At 46.2% G+C, this 18,375-nt stretch overlaps 1 protein-coding gene across 2 annotated transcripts; it reads left to right on the forward strand.

Annotated features, from left to right (window-relative positions):
* The first annotated feature begins 619 nt into the window (after positions 1 to 619).
* On the forward strand, positions 620 to 18,225 carry PSMG4 (proteasome assembly chaperone 4). Of its 2 annotated transcripts, XM_080806995.1 has the most exons (5): positions 649 to 908; positions 12,539 to 12,614; positions 15,968 to 16,026; positions 17,051 to 17,127; positions 17,297 to 18,225. In XM_080806995.1, exons 1-4 carry the CDS (start codon positions 735 to 737, stop codon positions 17,120 to 17,122), a joined length of 381 nt encoding a protein of 126 aa, XP_080663121.1. In that variant the 5' UTR covers positions 649 to 734; the 3' UTR covers positions 17,123 to 17,127; positions 17,297 to 18,225. The 2 variants fall into 2 exon arrangements, with proteins under 2 accessions (XP_080663122.1, XP_080663121.1); XM_080806996.1 differs by lacking the exons at positions 15,968 to 16,026; positions 17,051 to 17,127; positions 17,297 to 18,225 and adding an exon at positions 15,703 to 15,902 and having other exon boundaries at positions 620 to 908.
* Positions 18,226 to 18,375: the final 150 nt, after the last annotated feature.

Genomic DNA, 18,375 nt, shown 5'->3' on the forward strand with positions numbered 1-18,375 from the left:
AGAAAGGCTAAAAGTCAGCTCAAGGCCCAGGCTTGCATGAGACAGCAAACCTCAGGGGGTCTGAGTCCAAGAGTGTCTCCTGCCAACTTTAGTGGTCACAATTTTTGGAGGCTTTCTTCCAATATCATGGCCTTTCTCAAAGGCTAGCTGCGTTCAATCCTTCCTAAGGAAGGAAGATTTTGTTAAACCAAACCAAAGACGATGTGATGGGAGGTGGCTGCGCTAAGAGTCCTTAAGGAACTGATTAAAAAGTGATTGTCTCCAAAGGGCTCTGAGTCACGACCTGGGAAGACGTTGCAGCTAGCTCCAACACAAGAATGCTACTTACGAAGTACTAAGGAGGGAGGGAACAAGCGAGGGCGAGCTCTGCCGGGCGCCCTGGACACCCTCGGGTCACCTCCGTCCTTCCCCTCCCCGACGTCGGCCCTGCCCTTGCCGCTGATGACCGCAGGTTTTCAGAGAACCCCACCACTGGGAGAGGTAGGGAGGGAACCGCGCATTCTGTGCTCGGCCTACCTTCAAAGGGCGAGCATCCCGGCCCCGCCCACTCCTGGCCCCGCCCCTGCCCCGGGCTAGCCCCTCCTCCTCCCCGGGCCCGCCCTACCGGCGTCCCAGGACCGAAAGTGAAGGCGCGCGCTCGGCCTCTCGGCGCTCGCTTGCTTGGGTCTGACCGGGCTGGCGACGGCGGGGCAGCGGGACTCCGGGCGCTACCGGGGCCCGGCGTGCGGGGCGGCATGGAGGAGCCGCCGGCCGCCGCGGGCGGGGAGGTCTCCTTGCACAACTTCAGCGCGAGGCTGTGGGAGCAGCTCGTCCACTTCCATGTCATGCGGCTGACGGACTCGCTGTTCCTGTGGGTGGGAGCCACGCCGCACCTGCGCAACCTCGCCGTGGCCATGTGCAACCGCTACGTGAGTGCCAGTCGGGGCCGGGGCGAGGGGCGGTGAGGGGCCCGAACGCAGTCCGGAGGTCCTGAAGGTGGCCGGGGCTGGGACTGGGGGGGAGAGGACGGGGGACGCGGCGAGGGAGGCCGAACCGGAGTCGGGAGTGGGAGGCCCAAGAGGGCGGGCTGGTGTGGGGGCGGCGGCTGGGACGGAGGGTAACCGAGGGTCCCAGCGCAAGTGGGGTATCAGAGGGTCTTCCGACCCCCTAGGTGCGCGGGCGTGGCCCTCAGTTCTCTCCTGGGCCCGGGGGACTAGGGGCTCCCCGGAACTCTTACTGTGGTGTCTCAGAGAACCGGGGTCCGGTCCGGACCTGCACCACCCGAGGAGAACTGGATGCGGTAGGCCGGCGCGTGGGCCCCCAGGCGAGCCCCGCCTCTCCACCTCCTCCTCTGCGTTTCGGGCGGGCTTCCCACTGCTGGCTCTTCTAGCCGCTCTCTGTAGTTGGAGTGTTCACGGGGGCTTCATCGCGGGACCTCTGCTCTCAGGTCACACACGCGCCCTGGGGTTATCCATCTCTTCGTTTTCATGCCTTCCCTATATTGACCACACCGAATTTTCTTTGTTTCTAGTACAGACCCCTTTCCTGAATTTCGAACTCCTGTGTTGTCCTGAGAGTCTAATAGGCATCTCACGCCAGACCTATTTACGACCGAACTCCTAACCTCTTCCCGCAGACCGTCTTTCACAGCGGGCCCATCTCTGTTGTGGAAACTCCATTCCAGCCTTGATTACTCTCTCTTCCACTCCCCACATGGGAGTGTCAGTGAGTCTGTAGGCACTGCGGTCCATCAAAACTTGGGGGGAATCCAGCCAGCCTGTGGGGCGACCCCTTCAGGTGGAGGCAGTTGGTAGGGTCAGTGAAAGAATTGGCCCCAGGCAGAACAAAGGAGACAGAGGTTGTTGAATGCACCTCAAGGGAGCAGCGGGAAGCACAGCAAGGGGGTGACTGTCTGCCAGGATTTGGTGTTGGGGAACTGTAGTTAAGGGAAAAGGTGAGGAGGTATGGGAACATGAAATGTTTCTCCTTTCTTGGTACCTGTTTGGGGTGTAAGTAACCCATTGGTTAGCTAGGGCTTAGGTGGGTCCCCTAATGGGCCTGTTTGTATTCAGCCAAAGGGTTGGAGGTCACTCTGGGCCCTTTTATGTGCTCAGGTTTCTAGTGTTCACATTGGTTGCCTCAAAGGGGCTTCTGCACACCCATCACCTCCTTTCAGGCCTGCTACCCTGGGTCAACCTGCAGCATCTCCTTGGCTCCCTGCTGGATACCCTCTTTGCTGCCTATGTTAATTTCTTAGCGGTGTGGCAAAGTGCTTGAACCAACTAAGATTTATTCTTTCACAGTTCAGAAGGCCAGAAGTCTGAAAGCAAGGAGTCAGCAGGTCTGGTCCTTCGAAAGGCCCTGAGGGAGAAATCTTCCCATGCCTCTCCCATCTTCTGGTGTTGCTGGCAGTCCTTGGCATTCCTTGGCTTGCAGCTTCATCACTCAGGTCTCAGCTAGCAGTGTCACTGGCCTTCTTTTCTGTGTGTCTATTTCTCTGTGTCTTTTCTTGTAAAGACACCAGTCATAATAAGGGACCACCCTATTCCAGTGTGACTTCATTTTCAATTACAGCTTAATTACATCTGCAAAGATCCTATTTCTAATAATAAAAAAAGTTACATTCACAGGTGCTAGGGGTTAGGATGTGCACTTATCTTTTTGGAGGACATGATTCAGCCTACAACACTGCCTTATGGCCAGTTCTCTACAGGGCAGCAGTTAGCAATCAGATATTGTCATTCCTTTGCTCCAGACCTTTCAAGAGATACCCTCAGAGCACAGTTCAGAGACTTTACAGTAACCCTGTAGGCTCTGTTACCTGGTAGATCTCCCCTGCTCCCGCCCTCCTCCCTGCCAGTTCACAGGCTTCCTGGCTGCTTTAGCAGTGTGTCCCTAGATGTTGCTCCTTCTGTAATTTATTATCAGTATCCGTGGTGGTGGTGGTGGTGGTGAGGTTTGTCTGTTTTATGAGTCTTTGTTTTTTGTTTTTTAAATTATTTTGGTCTTTTTTTTTTTTTTTTTAAGATTATTTATTTATTTATTTGACAGACAGAGATCACAAGTAGGCAGAGAGGCAGGCTCCCCACTGAGCAGAGAGCCTGATGTGGGGCTTGATCCCAGGACCCTGGGATCACGACCTGAGCCAAAGGCAGAGGCTTTAACCCACTGAGCCACCCAGGTGCCCCTGTTTTATGAGTCTTTGTAACCTTAGTGCCTGACATGCGGCTCATTAAATTGTTGAATGAATGAATGAACGAAGGAGGCCCCAATCAGGGAACTCCAGGTTTGCTAGGGACAGCTACCAGTAACCTGCGGCCTGGCAGGCAATGAGGACTGTAATCTCCAATGGAACCTTGGGGTAGTAGGGGAGTGAGCCATCAGGCAGGACCTGGGCAAGGCTTCAGGAAGGAGACAGCCTCTGAATGGGACTTCCGGATGTCTTCACACAGTATCCCTCTTCTGCCCTTTCCCTTCTTGCTGTTCCTTTCTTGAGCAGGTTTTCTATTATTTTCTGGTGGGTACTGGCAGTTGGGCTTTCGGGCAGGTGGTAGTTCCTTCTTTCATTGGAGGAGAGGTAAAGGGCCTGCAGGGGCACACGGTTATGGGTGGGGCTGTGTGTTTGGACTTGTGGTGCCCTGAAGCTGCCTCACCTTCTTTATTTCCTAGTCCTTTGACGGTAGTATACACAGTGGGTAAGCCTGGGGGTAATATGGGGCCCAGGACTGCTCATGGGTAAGACCAGGCATTGCTTCCTTGAATCATTTTCAAGATTCCTCCCTTGGGCTGCTTTGGCATGCTTTGGCAGTCTGACCATTTGGTAGTCATAGCTCCTGGTAGGGTATGTTTTTGCAGCTGGAAGCTCACACCACCAGGATCAGATAGGAAAAGGAAAAGGGGCCACTTTCAGTTACCAGACCTGTCAGAAGTGCAGTCCTACTCACTGGCCACACTGTATACTTGTACATTGTCTTCTAGCACCAGAGCAGCACTCTCCAGTTAGAGAGAAGTGTAGACCATAGCTTAAAGCAGGAGACACAGGAGTCCTGTGGAACAGGGCTTGGCAAACCTGGCTTAGGGCTGACCTGCCTTCTACTTTTGTAACCAAGTCTTGTTGGAACCTAGTTCTGCCCATTCATTCAGTAATGTCTGTTGCAGCTTTTGTAATTTGTTGGCCTAGGTGAACGGTTAAAACCGGAAGTTGTAGTCCGTAAAAACCAAGCGATATATCCTCTGGCCCTTCCTAGAAAAAGGTTTCTGGCCCATGCATAGAGGGCGGCACCAAAGGGTTTCTGATGTCTCCCCCTCCTCTTTTTCCTCTCAACCCTCACAAGTAAGACAAGACCATCTAGAACAAAACCATATCACTCTCCTGCTCCTCCAGCTGGCCTGCCTTGTGTCACGTGGTCTCTTTGCAGCACTGACGGGCTTTAGAACAAGGATGATATAGGGCCCTATGTGCTCAGATGATTTAGGACGTGTTGGGCCCACTTGGAGTGGACAGTGGTGCTCCAGCCACAGTAACGCTGTCTAAGCATGTGTGCGCCTGGGAGATCAGCTGGGCATAGTATGATTTTTGGAAATAATGAAGTACAAAGGGTAACAATCTGTGATTTTCAGTCTTGTTTTTGGTGGGAAATGATCACCTTAAGGTAGATTTTCTGTCTCTAAAAGTTTAACTGTAAATATTATTAGCATACAGCTGAATATTGAACTTGAAACTTGTAAACAGCAAATTCATTAATTGAGTTCATGTTTTGTTATCTTTTTCAACAAAAAAGCTTGCAGTAAATGCTTTCATTCTTATCCTGTGTTTTTTGATCATCTCTTATAGACCGAACAAATTCTTTCTCCTTTTGAAGTGACTTTGAACCACTAGGAGACAAGGAGCAGTCTCTGATCTGTGCCCTGCTCACAGTATCTGGCACACAGTAGGTGTTTATTCAGTTTACTGGTCTCTACCTGGACAGTGTTGGGGGAGGGGTGCCCACCCCAGAGCCTCTGGTGGCACAAGCTTGTTCCTCTAAAAATCTTGCCTCCTGGCAGGGAGGAGGTAAGATGGTGGAAGAATAGGGGCTTGTCTTTTCCTTGAATACAGCTAGTTATGACATCATTCTGAAGGCCCAAGAGATCAGTCTGAGGTTTGAGAGAGCAAAAACTACAAGTCAACCCGTAGAAAAATGATCACCTTTTGGAAGGTAGGAGGTATGGAGAGTTGACTTGGGAAAATATAACTGTGGGTACAGAGGCAGGGAGGGAGCCTGCTTACGGAGGTTACCGCAAAGTATTTAAGCAGCAGAGTTCAAAATCGGAACTTTTAGAAGTCCACTACTGTGGGGCATGTCTCTGGCTAAAAGGTGCTCAAGTGGTGAAGCAGGGCAGAGTGCCAGGAGTGACAGGGTGGTCTGAGGATTCCCTGGGTTGCAGGAGAAATGGGTGGTGCCAAGGTGCTGTGCTGTTTCCTGGCAGAGGAGTGGGGATGCTAGCTGAGAGCAGCAGGTCTTGGTTCTGGCTTCCTGCTGTTTTGCTGTAAACTGCCAGCTGCTCTGTGGTGGTGAGACTGCTTTCCTGGGATGGGCGGCAGATGGCAAAAGTGTGGGGGGACCCTCCCCGAGAGGAACAATGTGGGTCCATGCCGTGGGAGTCCCTAAAATTTAGAGTTTTGAAACTAAGTCATGTGCCTGAGATAAAAAAGCCTGGATACAGGCAGGGTGAATCCTGGGTTCTGATGGAAACTGGATACATGAGGGGTGATTGATTGCTCTTCCATGAGGGCTCAGTGAAGAGTGGGGGTGTGAATTTTCAGCGCCAGGGCTAGTGTGTGGGTCACCACCATATTCATCCTGCCCTGAAGGAAAGCCTTCAAGGAGCAAAATGCACCACCTAGTGGAGGCTGGTCTGCTTACACTGCCTTGCTCTCTTGTGTCCAGGTGCCCCATTTCCACTAGGGCAAGCCACCTGAGAATCAGCCCAGCAGGCCTCTACCCCCAGAAGACCAGCACAAACAACTGGCTGGTACCAAGTCTACTAATCATAGAGTACTGCAAAGCTTCAGCTCTAGAGGAAATAGGATCTAGCTTCCTTTTTCCTTTTATTCTTTATTTTTTAAAAATTATTAATTTATTTTCTTTTTTCTGTTCTTTTTTATTATTTTTTAACTTATACATATTTTAATATATTTTTTATTTTTTTGTTTTGATTTTATTTATTTATTTTTAAATTTTTGAATCTAGATTCTTTTAATAAGCAGACCAAAACACACCCAAGATCTACTTTTCTTTTTGGGTATTTCTTCTTTGTTTTTTGTTCTTTTATTTGTTTTTTCTGTCTTCTTTTCTTTTCTGGACAAAATGACAAGATGCAAAAATTCACCCCAGAAGAAAGAAAAAGAAGTAGAACTCACAACCAGGGATTTAATAAATGTAGATATAAGTAAGATGTCTGAGCTAGAATTTAAAACAGTGATCATAAAGATACTAGCTGGGTTTGAAAAATGCATAAAAGACACAAGAGAATCCCTTATTGCAGAGATAAAAGAACTAAAATCTAGTCAGGCCAAAATTAAAAATGGTATAACAAAGATGCAATCCTAAGTGGAAGCCATAAAAGTGAGGATGGACAAAGTAGAGGAGCAAATTTAGTGATATAGAAGATCAAATTATGGAAAATAATGAAACTGAAAAGAAGAGGGAAACAAAAGTAATGGATCATGAAGGTAGACTTAGGGAAGTCAGTGGCTTATTAAAATGTAATAATGTTTGTATCATGGGAGTCCCAGAAGATGGAGATAAAAAGAGATAGAAAGTTTATTCGAACAAATTATAGCTAAAATTCCCTAAACTGGGGAAGAACACAGACATCAAAATCTGAGAAGCACAGAGATTGCCCATTAAATTCAACAAAATCCAACCCATCAACAAGGCATATCATAGTCAGACTCACAAAATACAAGACAAGGAAAGAATCCTGAAAGCAGCAAGGGGAAAAAAAGTCCTTAACTTAAAAAGGAACACATCAGATTCGCAGCATATCTGTCCACAGAAACTTGGCAGGCCATAAGAGAGTGGTAGGAGATCTTCACTGTGCTGAATGGGGAAAAATGTGCAGCCAAGAATTCTTTATCTGTCAAAGCTGTCATTCAGAATAGGATACAGAGTTTCCCATACAAACAAAAACTAAAGAAGTTCGTGACCACTTAACCAGCCCTGTAAGAAATTTTAAAGTGGACTCTTTAAGTGGAGGAAAAAAGACCAAAAGCAACAAAAACTAGAAAGGACCAGAGAACATCACCAGAAACACCAGCTCTACAGGTAACACAGTGGCACTAAATTCATATCTCTCAGTAATCACTCTGAATGTAAATGGACTAGATACTCCAATCAAGACATAGGGTATGAAAGTAGATTTAAAAAAACAACGAGATTCATCTGTCTGTTGCCTACAAGACACTCATTTTAAACCTAAAGACACCTGCAGATTGAAAGTCAGGGGATGGAGAACCATCTATCATGCTAATGGACGTCAAAAGAAAGCTGTGGTAACCATACTTATATTAGAAAAACTAGATTTTAGAACAAAGACTATAACAAGAGATAAAAAATGAATTGTGTCATAATTAAGGGTTTATTCATCAAGAAGATCTGACAGTTGTAAATATTTATGCCCCCAACTTGGGAGTGCCAAATATATAAATCAGTTAATAATAAACATAAATTCATAATATAATAGAAGGGGACTTTAACACCCTATTCACAGCCGTGGACAGATCATCTAAGCAGAAAATCAACAAAGAAACAGTGATTTTGAGTCACACACTGGACCAGATGGACTTAAAGGATATATCCAGAACATTTCATCCTAATGCAGCAGAATAGACTTTTTTTTTTTTTTTTTTTTGAGTGCACATGGAACAGGCTCCAGAATAGATCACATATGGGGTCACAAATCAGCCCTCAGCAAGTACAAAAAGATCGAGATTATACCATGTATATCTTCAGACCACACAACTCTATGAAACTTGAAGTCAGCTACAAGAAAAAATTTGGAAAGATCCCAAATACATGGAGTCTAAAGAGCACCCTACTAAAGCATGAATGCGTTGACAAGGAAATTAAAGACAAAATTAAAAAAAAATACATGAAAGCAAATTAAAATCAAAACACAACAGTCCAGAACCTTTGAGATGTAGCAAAGGCAGTCCTGAAAGGGGAGTATATTGCAATACGGGGCTACCTCAAGAAAAGTCTTAAGTACACAACTTAACCTTACACCTGAAGTACCTAGAAAAGGAACAGCAAATAAAGCCTAAAGCCTAAAGCCGGCAGAAGAAGGGAAATAATAAAGATTAGAGCAGAAATAAATGATATAGAAACAAAAAAATCCCCCAGTAGAACAGATTAATAAAACTAAGAGCTGGTTCTTTGAAGGAATTAATAAAATTGATAAACTCCTAGCTGGATTTATCAAAAAAGAGAAGAAGGGACCCAAAGAGATAAGATCACAAACGAAAGAGGAGAGATCACAACCAACACCATGGAAATACAAATGGTTATGAGAGAATACTATGAAAAATTATATGCCAATGAATTGGGCAATCTGAAAGAAATGGACTGTTTCCTAGAAACTTACAGACTATCAAAACTGAAACAGAGAGAAATAGAAAATTTGAACAGACCCATAACCAGCAAAGAAATTGAATCAATAATAAAAAAATCTCCCAGCAAACAAAAGTCCTGGGCCAGGTGGCTTCCCAGGGGAATTTTACTAAACATTTAAAGAAGAGTAATACCTGTTCTTCAGATTGTTCCAAAAAAATAGAAATGGAGGGGAAACTTCCAAACTCATTCTACAAAGCCAGCATTACCCTGATTCCAAAACCAGACAAACCCTACTAAAAAGAATTATAGGCCAATATCGTTGATGAACACGGATGCAAAAATTCTTGACAAAATACTAGCAAATTGAATTCAGGAGTACATTAAAAGAATTATTCACCATGATCAAGTGGGATTTATTCTTGGGCTATAAGGGTGGTTCAATATTTGCAGATCAATCAACGTGATACACCACATTAATAAAAGAAAGGATAACCTATCAAAGGACAAGATTCTGTCAGTAGATGCAGAAGAAGCATTTGACAAAATACAGCATCTGTTCTTGATAAAAACCCTCAACAAAGTAGGGATAGATGGAACATACCTTAACATTATAAAGGCCATATGCAAAGGACCCACAGCTAATATCCTCAAAGGGGAAAAATTGAGAGCCTTTCTCTATGGTCAGCACAAGACAAGGATGGCTGCTCACACCATTACTGTTTAACATAGTACTGGAAGTCTTCGCCTCAGCAATCAGACAACAAAAAGAAATTAAAGGCATCCATACTGGCAAGGAAGAAGTCAAACTTTGCCTATTTGCAGATGACATGATATTCTATGTAGAAAATGTGAAAGACTCCACCAAAAAATCAGTAGAACTGATACATGAATTCAGCAAAGTTGCAGGATATAAAATGACTGTGGAGAAATCTGTTGAATTTCTAAACACCAATGATGAAGCAGCAGCAAAAGAATTCAGGGAATCGATCCCATTTGCAGTTGCACCAAAACCAATAAGATACCTATGAACAAACCTAACTAAGGAGGTAAAAGATCTCTACTCTGGAAACTGTAGAACTCTTAACGAAAGAAATTGAAGAGGACACAAAGAAATGGAAAAGTGTTCCATGCTCATGGATTAGAAGAACAAACATTATTAAAATATCTATACTACCCAAAGGGTTCTACACAGTAATGCAGCCCCTATCAAAATACCACCAGCATTTTTCACAGCTAGAATAAGCATCCCTAAAATTTGTATGGAACCACAAAAGACCTCAAACAGCCAAAGCAATACTGAAAAAGAAAAATAAACTGGAGACATCACAATTCCAGACTTCAAGCTCTATTTCAAAGCTGTAATCATGAAGACAGTATGGTATTGGGACAAAAACAGTCGAATAGATCAATGTAACAGAATAGAGAACCCAGAAATGGACCCATGACTATATGGTCAACTAATCTTCTACAAAGCAAGAAAGAATATCCAATGGAAAAAAGACAGTCTCTTTAAGAAATGGTATAGGGAGGGGCTCCTGAGTGGCTCAGTGGGTTAAAGCCTCTGCCTTCAGCTCAGGTCATGATCCCAGGGTCCTGGGATCGAGCCCCGCATCCGGCTCTCTGCTCACCAGGGAGCCTGCTTCCTCCTCTCTCTCTGCCTTCCTCTCTGCCTACTTGTGATCTCTGTCTGTCAAATAAATAAATAAAATCTTTAAAAAAAAATGGTATAGGGGAAACTGGACAGCAGCACGCAGAAGAGTGAAAGCAGACCACGTTCTCACACCATACACAAAATAAATTCAAAATGGGTGAAAGACCTAAATGCGAGATAGGAACCCATCAACATCCTAGAGGAGAACACAGGCAGCAACCTCTTTGACCTTGGCCATAGCAACTTCTTACCAGAAACATTGCTGGAGGCAGGTGAAACAAAAGCGGAAATAAACTTTTGGGACTTCATCAAAATACAAAGCTTCTGCACTGCAAAAGAAATAATCAAAACTAAAAGGAGTCTATGGAATGGGAGAAGATATTTGCAAATGATATATTTGATAAAGAGTATCCAAAATGTATAAGGAATTTATCAAACTCAACACCCCAAAAAACAAGTAATCCAGTTAAGAAATGGGCAAAATAATGTGCTGTGAAGTTTCCTCTTTCCAATAAAGACAAGCCATTGCATTGGCTCCTTCTCCCATTAAAAAAAAAAAAAAAAAGAAAAAAAGAAATGGGCAAAATACACGGATAGACATTTTTCCAAAGAAGATGTCCAAATGGCTAAGAGACACTTGAAAAGATGCTCAAGGTCACTTATCATCAGGGAAATACAAATCAAAACCATGATGAGATACCACCTCACACCTATCAGAATGGCTAAAATTAAGAAGACAAGAAACAACAGGTGTTGGTGAGGATGTGTAGAAAGGGGAACCCTCTTACACTGCTGGTGGGAATGCAAACTGATACAGCTACTGTAGAGAACAATATGAGGTTCTCAAAAAGTTAAAAATCAAGCTACCCTATAGCCCAGCAATTGCACTAGTAGAGGTGCTACTAGCAACATAGATTTGAAGGGGTATATGCCCCCCGATGTTTATTGTAGCATTATCAACAATAGCAAACTGTGGAGAACCCAAATGTCCATCAATGGGTGAGTGGATATACTCATCCACTCATCCACAAAGAAGATGTGGTACATGCAATGGAATATTACTCAGCCATCAAAAAGAATGAAATCTTGCATTTGCAATGACCTGGGTGGAACTAGAGGGTATCATGCTGAGTGAAATAAGTCAGTGAGAGAAAGGCAAATATCATATGATCTCATGCATAGGTGGAATTTATGAAAGAAAACAGATGAACATACATTATGGAAGGGGGAAAAGGGAGAAAGGAAACAAACCATAAAGGATTCTTAATGACAGAGAAAAACAGGGTTGCTAGAGGGAGGTCGGTGGGGGATGGGCTAGATGAGTGAAGGGCATTAAGGAAGGCACGTGTTGTGAGCATGGGGTGTTGTATGTAAATGATGAATCACTAAATTCTGCTGAAACCAGTATTGCTCTGAATGTTAACTAAAATTTAAATTAAAAAGATAAATTAATTTTAAAAAGAGTGAAAGGCAAAAAAAAAAAATCTTGACTCTATTCTGAGTGCTGAGTGCTCTGTACTTTAAGTGCTGTTTCTTTTAGAAGGCTCGTATGTTATAAAAGTAATTTTGACCATGTTTTAGGCTAGTGAGTTTTTTCTTTGAAGCTAGGAATTTTAATGGTAAGGAAGATTACTTCCATAGTAATTGGAGGTCAGATTTCTTCTATATTTCAGAAGGGCCACATTTATTTTTTTGGTTTTACTGCTTATCTGAAATGAGGATTGGTCAAACATCTTCTGTTCCTGTTTTCTTTATTTGGACACCTCTGGCTGGTGCCCTTCTGCAAAGTCATAGGCCCTTGTTCACCTGGCAGAGCCCAGACCCCTTCAGGGGAATGGAGCTGTGTGTTCTCTTACAGGCCCAGACTAGGAGATAGGCATCCTGCCCTCTGGGCTGATGGCTAACTTGGGGGTGTGAGAGGGACCCAGAGGCACTTGGCACCCAGACTCTATGATTAGCCTTCTTGCTGCTGTGCCCTTAATGATCTTGTTTGCTTCCCTCTTGGTTGTAACGTGGCCCTTCAGCATGCTTTAGAGTTTCCAACACTAAAATAAGCCTTTTATATAAAATACGTCTCAGAACTTGCTGTCAGCACTGTGATGCCAGCTTTCGTGACTGCTGTTCGTCTGTCCCCACTGTCTGACTCATGCAGCAGAAGGTCAGCCTACCTGACTGTCCACACAGATGCCAGAACTTCCTTTTCTTGGGAAATGTGTCCCAGAACCTGCCACTGCCACCCTCAGGAAGAATCTGCAGCCACAGAAGCTTGGCCGATGGGAAAGCAGCGTTGTGTTGTTTGTTTTCCTTTTAGGATTCCATCCCCGTGTCTACCTCCCTCCTCGGAGACACTTCTGACACCACCTCCACTGGCCTTGCGCAGCGCTTAGGTACGTACCGGTGGTGGGGGCTGCAGCAGTGGGATGGGGAGCTCGCTGTTCCGTGGAACCATGAGGCCCTTCAGAAGGAAAACGTCCTCATACGGAGAGAGCGGCACAGGCTTTGATGTTGGGTCTTCTTTAAGGAGGGCTTGTCCGTGTGGGTGTCCCTGACCACTGTGTTGGCCAGCATGTTCCTGAGGGGCTCCCACGTCCTGCCTTGGCTGCGGTCCTGGCCAGTGGGTGACAGGGTGGCTAAGTTCTCTCCTTTAAGTGCATTACGTCCTCACGGGAGGAGAGTGAGAGTGATGCCTGCAGTAGCCCTCAGGCAGAGGCTCGGGGTCGCCTCCTGGTGATGTAGCCGAGCCTGTGGAGCGGGGTGCCAGCACTGCGCAGGGTGGGCTGGCCTTCACTCTTTGGACGGTGTCGTGCAGAGCTGGCGAGAGGGGAGACGGGCCTGGCCTGAGTGCGGCTGAGACAGTGATAAACAAGAGAGGGAGGTTGAAGGCTCCAACCTCTTTCATGCCTCGGACACATGGTTCCTGAGAATAGCTGAGTGGTTCAGGTGAGGATGGCTGGGTCCTGCTCCTGCCAGTGTGCAGGGCACCCGGGGACATGGGACAGTGGGGCAGCGTCTGTCTCCTCCTCCGTCTTTGTGTGCGCCAATGCTCCCCGCAGGTGCCCTGGATGTGCCGGGCGCTGGAGGTGGAGGCGGAGGAGGATTTTTTTAATCCCTGTGGTGTTGGGGAGTGGGTAGTTGGGTGGTGCCGACTGTTCTGTCAACCCGACCCCTGCTCGGTGGGCATTTCTATGCCAGTCACTCCGGGCAGCCCCCACGTGACCAGTATGGCCGCACAGTGGAGGGGGACAGGGGCGTGGTGGCCCAGGTGAGGGTGGGTTGTTCTAGATCTGCCGCTCGGAGTTGCCTGCGTGCGGAGGGTGCAGACGTCGTGGGCAGCTGTGGTGTTACAGGAGCACCCGCTGTCCTATTTCTCTAGGCTGGAGTTAGAGGAACCTGGCTGGTAACTAGTGTGTGCTAGTCAGCCAATGAGCAAGTTACTTAGGTAATCTTATTAGGAAGTTGTTGCAAATTTACAGAAAATCTGCAGCAAAGATACAGGGAATTTCTGCTTAGCCTTCCCCCAGATTCCAGATGTTATTCCCTATGTTGATGTTGTTATCTGTTTTCTGGGCCACATGAAAGGAAGTTGAAGGCAAGATGCCCCTTTGCTCCTTTGCATTGGCCAGTGTTGAAGGGCTGGCATATTGTGCCACACCCTACCTGGTCAAGGGGAGACACGGGCGTGCTCATGTTTATAAGAGCTGGGAAACAGGGGATCGCTGCAGGGCGGGAGACAGATCCTGCTAGAGAAGGCTGGTGGGAGCTTGTTTGCTGTGCCACGAATAAATTGTTTATGCCAATAAAGTAAGATGGGCTCATGGGTGTCCTTGCAATGGAAGCCTACTAGCACTTTGTATGCACCAAACTAGTTTGTATTTTTTTGTTTTGTTCTTTGTATTTTTGGGGGGTTTTTTTGTTTGTTTTTAGCAAATGATTTTTTTATTAATATTTTTCTTGTGTGGCTTACATCTATTGATTATAATCTGTATAAATTGAAACAGAACCTAGACAAAAAAATATGTCCTCACTAACTTATTAAACTCAGCTATTAATGAAGGGTTGTCTCTTGCCTGTAACAGCAAAACCTGGCAGCCCTTAGCTATTCCCCAGCAAGGACGCACATGGAAAAGGCTGGAAAAGTCAGTGGTGTGATGTGGCTGCTGGCAGTGCAAAGGGACTGGGGATGAATGGGTGCTGGGATCATGAAGGAGCTGTCCAGCGCCCTGTCCTGTGTTGGTCCTCTCGAGCTTATGTCGGGACCCTGCAGTTGAAAATGCATCACTTGTCTAGAGGGGTAAGGGGAAGAGAGAGGTGTCCTGAAACAGTATCTTACATGGGGGATGATAGGAAGTAGGAAAAGAGACCTAGTGGGTTCAGAGTAACCCCAGAAGCACTGGAGGGCTTTGGTGTGCATGCGGTGCCCTTACTTAGTGTGGCCTTAGAGGGCTGGGCCTGCTGGGTGGACGGTGCAGGCAGGCCTGGTTTTGCACCCTGAAGATTCTGTCTTAGCAAGTAGAGTGATTAGAATCAGAGTGACCTCTCCCTGGGGACAAGGAATTTCCTGCCACTGGACAGTAGACTGAGCAGGCTGTGACTTGGCTGTGCCAGCCTCCCCTCTCCTCACCTCATCATATGACAGGGCTGGCATGGTCATCTGATGTCTGTCAGGGGGTGGGCGTTTGCACTGGCCCTGTATGTTGGGGGAGTCCGAGGGGGGAGGCCCCAGCACTGGTGTGGTCAGTATTGAACTGGTTTCAGGCTTCCTGCCCGATATGTGTTATGATTCTGGACATGTGACTGGGCTTGATTTTTGTAGTGGAGCAGTGCACTTCAACTATTATTGGTTCCGTAGAGAGGGGCTAACGCACGTTTCCAACATCAAATTGCAAATCATGTTTGTGTGTGGACACGCATAGACATATATGTGTGTGTTATCTAAATGTGAATGTACAGACATGTAGGATTATCTCTGGGAAGGGAGTGGAGTTGGTAGAGAGGGTGGTACTGAAGGAGAACTTAAATATTTTGTTTTAATTACTTTTATCTCTATTTTAAAAACGTTAAAAATAAAACCCCAAAATAAAGCAAGCCAACTTCTTAGGTAGAACAGCAGTATTCCACTGTTAGGGCGTGGGTCTCCTGAGGGTTGTGCATCTCTGGCTCTGCCTGCTGCCTCTCTGGCTCAGCTAGTCTGGGGTGGGGCCTGGAAATCCGCATTTCTGACAAGTCCCAGATGCTGTAGCTGACTGGGGCTGCGCTTGCAGAACCAGTGCTGTGGACAGTGGGAGGGGGCCTGCGTGACTGTGGTCTGCATTTGCAGCCACTGCCGGTGAGGAGCATTAAACACCAGAACCTTCTTCTCCCCTTGTGACCCCATTCTCTTTCCCCAGGCACGGTTCCACTGTCAGGGACATGTGACGCACACACAACCTCCAGGCATTTCAGTCACTTCTGTGCCGATGTGTTTTGTCTTTTTAGCCAGGAAGACCAAGAAACAGGTGTTTGTCAGCTATAACCTTCAAAACACAGACAGTAACTTCGCATTACTGGTAGAAAACAGGATCAAGGAAGAAATGGAGGCTTTTCCGGAAAAGTTCTAGCAGAGTGGCAGAAGTGAGGATTTGTAACTTATGTACAATATACATTGAAATAAAGGGATTGAATTTCACTGTTTGTCATTAGGTTAATGTGTTTACATTTTGTTTTTAAATCTTAATCTAACTTTCCTTCTTCCGCTCACCAGAGTGTGGGCCAGAAAGCTGCAATCCATCAGCCTGGGGAAGGAGAAGAGCAAAATGGCAGGCAAGTGTGTGTGTGTGTGTCTGCTCAGCAACAGGGAGCAGGGGTTAAAATGGGATTTTGTTGGGGCTGCAGAGGGCTAATCTGATAGTGTAGGAAAGAGGTAAATTAGTCACGATCCTGCTGTGTACACTCCCGATGAGAAGTAAGGTACTAAGTCTTTATAAAATACATGTCAGGTTATCTTCTTGCCGTCCCATTCCCGCCGAGCCCTTCCCTGGCAGGGCTGTTCACCGCTGTTCCTGCTGTGTTCTCCCTTGGGCCTGGGTTCGAGCCCTGATCCACACTGCTCACTGGATTTATGGACTTGTGAAGTCTCTACCTTCTCTGTTTCCTCACCTGTAACTTGGGAATAATCTCTGCCTTGCTGGGTTATTATTATTAGGTTATTATTGTTATATATATACATGCTTCGCAGATGGAGTAAGTGGCATGGCAATCCAGTGTCAGTTATGGTATTTCTCTACTTCATTGTTATGAGTCCAAGTGCTTTAACTCCTCCTTGCTCATCTTGCTACCATTGTCTTTCTTTTCTCCAAAGTCCCAAGCACCTGCTTTAGTTACCTTAGCCTTTTTCTGCCTGCCACTAGTAGTGGGTTCCAATCTCTAGTTCCACACGCTACATATTTTCTTTCACACTCCTTTCCAAAAGCCAGTGTGTCATGGGTCAGGGGCTCCAAACTTGGGCTTCACGTTCAAATCCCTGGGGGTGGCCTTCACAGATTGCCCATGCCTGGCCCTTCCCCAGAGACTCAGAGGGCCTGGGGCCCAGGCTTTGGCAGATTTGAAAAGCTCCCCACGTGCTGCCCAGTACAGGCGAGGTTGAGGACCACTGGCAAAGAACTTTCTAATCTTCAAGGCCCATCTGGTGGTGGATTGTTTAGGGCCCTGTAACAGGATTCATGCAGTGGCATAAGTCTTGTATGGAGCCTGTGGTAGGCAGCCCGGGGTGGTTACACTTTGGCCAAGACATAAGGGCACTTGAGAGGAGCAGGTCTTAGGTTCGAGATGCTTGCCTCCTTTACAGACTTCCTGTGCTGACCTCCGAGGCCGCGGCCGCCACAATCACAGCTTGGAAGCACAGTGGGCATCTCTCTAAGAAGAGTAAGTAACACAAAATCAGGGCTATGGAGAGAAGAGTTTGGTATAAATACTTTATTAAAGAAATAGTGTTTTCTTGTTAAAAAATACTACATTAAAGAAGAGAGTTTTGGGTTATCAGAACTTCCTCACAGAATCACAGTGTAAGAGAGTCCTCTCTTGACCTCTCTAGGAACCATCAGGCCATGGGTTAGCAGGACATCAGTACACACGAGGAAAGAACTCTTCAGTTTGCTGATGGCCCTTGGTTCTCAGGTGGTCTGAGAACATCACTAAGGGAACAGTTTGCGTGCGATCCGACCTCTGCCTCTGCCTGCCTTTAAGATTAGGACCCTGCAAGCGAGGTGAGAGGCTGCCCGCTGTTCCCTCGGGGTGAGAGCAAAGACTCGGTTTACAGAGGCGCTGAAGTAGGGACAGTGAGAGCTGCATAAACAGGTAGAGTTTTTATTACTTGTAGTCAATGGTTGTGAAATGCCCTTCATTGGATACCATCAGATGAGGTAGGGAAGACATTCCAGTGGAAATTTGTTAATGGGGCAACATTTTTTATTTCTGTACATTTACATACAAATTTTCCCCAAAGGTACAACAGATGTGACATCATGCAGACGTTTAGCTTTGAACGACAGTTCAGAACTCAGTTTAGGCTTGTGCTATGAATGAGCACCTCCAGAGGAACCCCGGTTGACACGTACAGTAACACGGTTCTTACACAGAAACCTCAGATGTGGGGGTTGCCGAGAGGACAGAGGGAGGGAAGTATTCCCCACTACACATAACACACTGTACTGCTTTTCCAAAACACACAATACATTGAAGTGAGGTGTTCTTTAAAAGTTGAAGTGTGGGCTCCCCCAGCACGTGCTGTGCACCCGCGCGCCACTTAGGGGCGGGCGATGCGATGGTCACACGGGTCATTTAATGGCACTTCAGTCATTTCTTGTTTGGCTCTAGGAAGTGGTCATGTTTGAGTGCAGTTACTTCCTTTATGAGGTTTAGTTTTGCTCTCTTTCTCTTCTGTGGCCAAACAAACCTACCAGCCCCCTTCCCCTAGTCGCATGTGATTTTTACTCTTTTAGAAAATAAAGCGCTTAAAACGGTTTCCTTATTTGTCTGGGGCGCTAACGTTTTGGGTATGTGGTGTTACAGCTGACTTCTGGAAGAGAACAAAATGAAGAAATATCCAGCCCTGTCTCAGGTGTTCACATTTGTGCATAACTTTTACTGGAAGGGGATCACAGCTCCCTGATA

This window comes from Martes martes, assembly GCF_963455335.1.
Source record: "Martes martes genome assembly, chromosome: 6".
NCBI lineage: Eukaryota > Metazoa > Chordata > Mammalia > Carnivora > Mustelidae > Martes > Martes martes.